Source organism: Tupaia chinensis, unplaced genomic scaffold, assembly GCF_000334495.1.
Source record: "Tupaia chinensis unplaced genomic scaffold, TupChi_1.0 Scaffold000187_1, whole genome shotgun sequence".
NCBI classification, from domain to species: domain Eukaryota; kingdom Metazoa; phylum Chordata; class Mammalia; order Scandentia; family Tupaiidae; genus Tupaia; species Tupaia belangeri.
The window spans coordinates 5,320,880-5,324,052 of record NW_006159662.1 but is presented as its reverse complement, the minus strand read 5'-3'; the positions used below and the strand labels follow the sequence as shown (position 1 = coordinate 5,324,052).

The following is a 3,173-nucleotide window of genomic DNA, read 5'->3' as shown; positions in this document are numbered from 1 at the left end:
GATGGGGACTGGGGCTCAGTGTACCCCGGGATCGGCAGGGGTCAGAGAGCCAGTGGAAGGCCGGGGAGGCAGGCAAGGTCCAGTGAAGGAAGAATCCTAGCCCCAAGGACACGAGCCCTGTGGCCATGCCTCCGGGTTGGGAGGCAGGGACCTGACACAGTCAGGAAGGGGAGAAAGCAGAGTGCAGCATGGCCGGGGCTCACAGTGGCAGCTACCCTCCCCAGGGGACAGGGGCCTGTGGAGAACTGATGTGCAAGATCCTGGTGCCGACCCAGGCCCGCTGCCTGAGGGTGCTCCAGGGTCTGGGTGCCGGGCACCCAGCCCCCAACCCACTGCTCGGTGACCCGCCTGGGGGCAGATGTTGCAGGGCAGGTGCCTAGCTGTGCATTCCCCTCCGCCATCTAGGAAACATGTGGGCCCAGGGCTGGGACAACATCTACGACATGGTGGTCCCTTTCCCAGACAAGCCCAACCTCGATGTCACCAGCATCATGGTGCAGAAGGTAGGTGCCAGGTGGGACGATGGGCGGGAAGGGCTGCGCGGGGGAGTCAGGGTGGAGGCCGCCCCCGTGCAGAGCAGCAGCCTAGAGCATCACAAGGTGTGTCCCCGGTGAGTGTCAGCCCCAGGCCCAGGCCGTGGAGGCAGGGTGAGAGCAGTGACCCGGTGACCCACTGGAGCAGAGCAGAGATGCCTGCACAGGTGGGGAGCTGGTCTGAGAGGGGGACCCACACCTGTCTCCGGGGCAGCCAGGGCCGGCAGCTGCTGGCCCCTGACCTGAGCCCATGCTCCCAACACCAGGGCTGGAACGCGACGCACATGTTCCGGGTGGCAGAGGAGTTCTTCACCTCCCTGGGGCTCTCGCCCATGCCTCCTGAGTTCTGGGCAGAATCGATGCTGGAGAAGCCAACAGATGGGCGGGAGGTGGTATGCCACGCCTCGGCCTGGGACTTCTACAACAGGAAAGACTTCAGGTCTAGACATGAGAGCAGGGGCTCTGGGGCTCCAGGCAGGGCTGGCAGCCCAGGGCACGAGGCAGCTGGTTCCCAGGTCTCTCCCAGGGCTGCCCATCAGGGGACTAACCAGTTCGGCACCTTGGCATGGAGGAAGGAGGCCTGAGTAGAGGGGGACTGGATGGGGTAGAGGGTTTGCCCGTTTTCGCCAGTGTGTGCTGCAGGGCAATGCTCTCCTCGGTCTTACCCCTCGGGGCCAGCCTCCCCTGTGCTCTGGCCCTGCGGTGCCCTGCCCCTCGTCCTCACCCTCGCCCTGGCCCTCTCCGTGCCCCAGGATCAAGCAGTGCACTCAGGTCACGATGGACCAGCTGTCCACGGTGCACCACGAGATGGGCCACGTGCAGTACTACCTGCAGTATAAGGACCAGCCCGTCTCCCTGCGCGGTGGCGCCAACCCTGGCTTCCACGAGGCCATTGGGGATGTGCTGGCACTCTCGGTCTCTACTCCTGCACATCTGCACAAAATCGGCCTGCTGGAGAATGTCACTACTGACAGAGGTATGGGGCAGGGGTGGAGACGAGCCAACCCAGCCCCTCCAGTCCCCTCCATCTGGCAGCAGGCCCCACTCGCCTCACTCCGATCTGCCCTTCTCTGCCCCACCTCAGGGCCCCAGGTGAAATGGAATTTGAGACCCACCTGGAGCCCTAAGCCCAGCCCAATGCCCTGCCCAGTCTTCCTCAGGGTCCTCTCCCCAGCAAGGCCTTTCTGTGGAAGGCAGGGCTGATCTCTGTGTTTGCCCAGCCTCCTTTCCCGCTGCCTCCCTGAGGCCCAGCCTCTGCTCCCTGTACCCACTTCTCCCTGCAACTGCTCTCTGCCCCCTCTCCTCTCCCACCAGAAAATGACATCAATTACTTGCTAAAGATGGCACTGGAAAAAATTGCCTTTCTGCCTTTTGGCTACTTGGTGGACCAGTGGCGCTGGGGGGCCTTCAGTGGGCGTACCCCTCCTTCCCGCTACAACTTTGACTGGTGGTATCTGCGGTAAGAAGACCCCGTATGGTCCTCCCTGCCCCTCCTGCCTCATAAGTCCTAGGTCCCTCCTCGGATGGCATCTCTGCCCTTTTACCCACCACCTTCACCTTTACCACCTGCAACTCCCTCCTCCAGGAAGTCTTCTCCAATTCCCAGGATGGGGAAGGGATGGCCGGGTGGGAATGCCTTTTCTGCAAAAGCTCAGTCAACCCATGTGTGCCTAGGCCCTAAGACAACCTCACCACCCTCTTCCAGAACCAAGTATCAGGGACTCTGTCCTCCAGTTGTCCGGAATGAGACCCACTTTGATGCCGGAGCTAAGTTTCATGTCCCCAACGTGACACCATATATCAGGTACTGTGGGCCAGCCCCGGTTCTGCCACACTGCCAGTCCCCTCCTCCTGCTCCTCCTGGAGTCCTGGCTGCCCCATCCCCAGGGCCTGACCCTCACTCGTTCAGCTACCTCAGGGTCCAGAGTGAGAGTGGCCATCTCTTCTAAGCCAGGCTGGGCATTCGCTTCTGCCCCAAGATGGGCCTGATCCAGCCACTGCCCTGCAGGAAGCTGGAGGTGCTCAGGCAAAGCCCTCCTCTTCCTGGCCCCCACACCCCCTAATGTCCATGCTGTCCCTGCAGGTACTTTGTGAGTTTTGTCCTGCAATTCCAGTTCCATCAAGCCCTGTGCAAGGAGGCAGGCCACCAGGGCCCACTGCATCACTGCGACATCTACAAGTCCACCCAGGCGGGGGACAAGCTCCGGTGTGTGATGGGAATGGGTACAAGAGGGAGGCTATGGGCAGAGGGGATGTCTGGAAGCCACTGGCTCTCTGGATCAGGGCGCCACGGGACTGCCCTTTCTTCTCTCTCTCCCTCTCATCGCTCATCAAATATTTACTGAGTAGACCTTTGACTGGCATGGGGCAAGACTCTCTGAGATCCTACACCTGGAGCTTTATTGCTGCTCTCCTTGCAGTCTAGTGGGAACAGAGGTGGCAGAGGTGGGACGTATTGGCTAAGGGGCCAGGAGTGGACCCCAGCCTGCAGCCCCCATGCCCACGCTGCCCTCTCTGCCAACAGGGCGGTGCTGCAGGCAGGCTCCTCCAGGCCCTGGCAGGAGGTGCTGAAGGACATGGTCGGCTCCGACACCCTGGACGCCCGGCCGCTGCTTGAGTACTTCCAGCCGGTCAGCGAGT

The 3,173-nt window shown here is 62.0% G+C and overlaps 1 protein-coding gene across 1 annotated transcript in view; it reads left to right on the top strand.

Annotated features, from left to right (window-relative positions):
* LOC102495265 (angiotensin-converting enzyme-like) overlaps positions 1 to 3,173 on the top strand; it is a 24,080-nt gene that overhangs the window by 4,217 nt on the left and 16,690 nt on the right. Inside the window, exons 6-12 of the mRNA XM_006146840.1 lie at positions 406 to 503; positions 800 to 972; positions 1,286 to 1,509; positions 1,848 to 1,992; positions 2,239 to 2,337; positions 2,617 to 2,739; positions 3,058 to 3,172. Of these exons, the coding sequence (XP_006146902.1) occupies positions 406 to 503; positions 800 to 972; positions 1,286 to 1,509; positions 1,848 to 1,992; positions 2,239 to 2,337; positions 2,617 to 2,739; positions 3,058 to 3,172 (977 nt within the window). The remainder of the gene's footprint in view (positions 1 to 405; positions 504 to 799; positions 973 to 1,285; positions 1,510 to 1,847; positions 1,993 to 2,238; positions 2,338 to 2,616; positions 2,740 to 3,057; position 3,173) is intronic.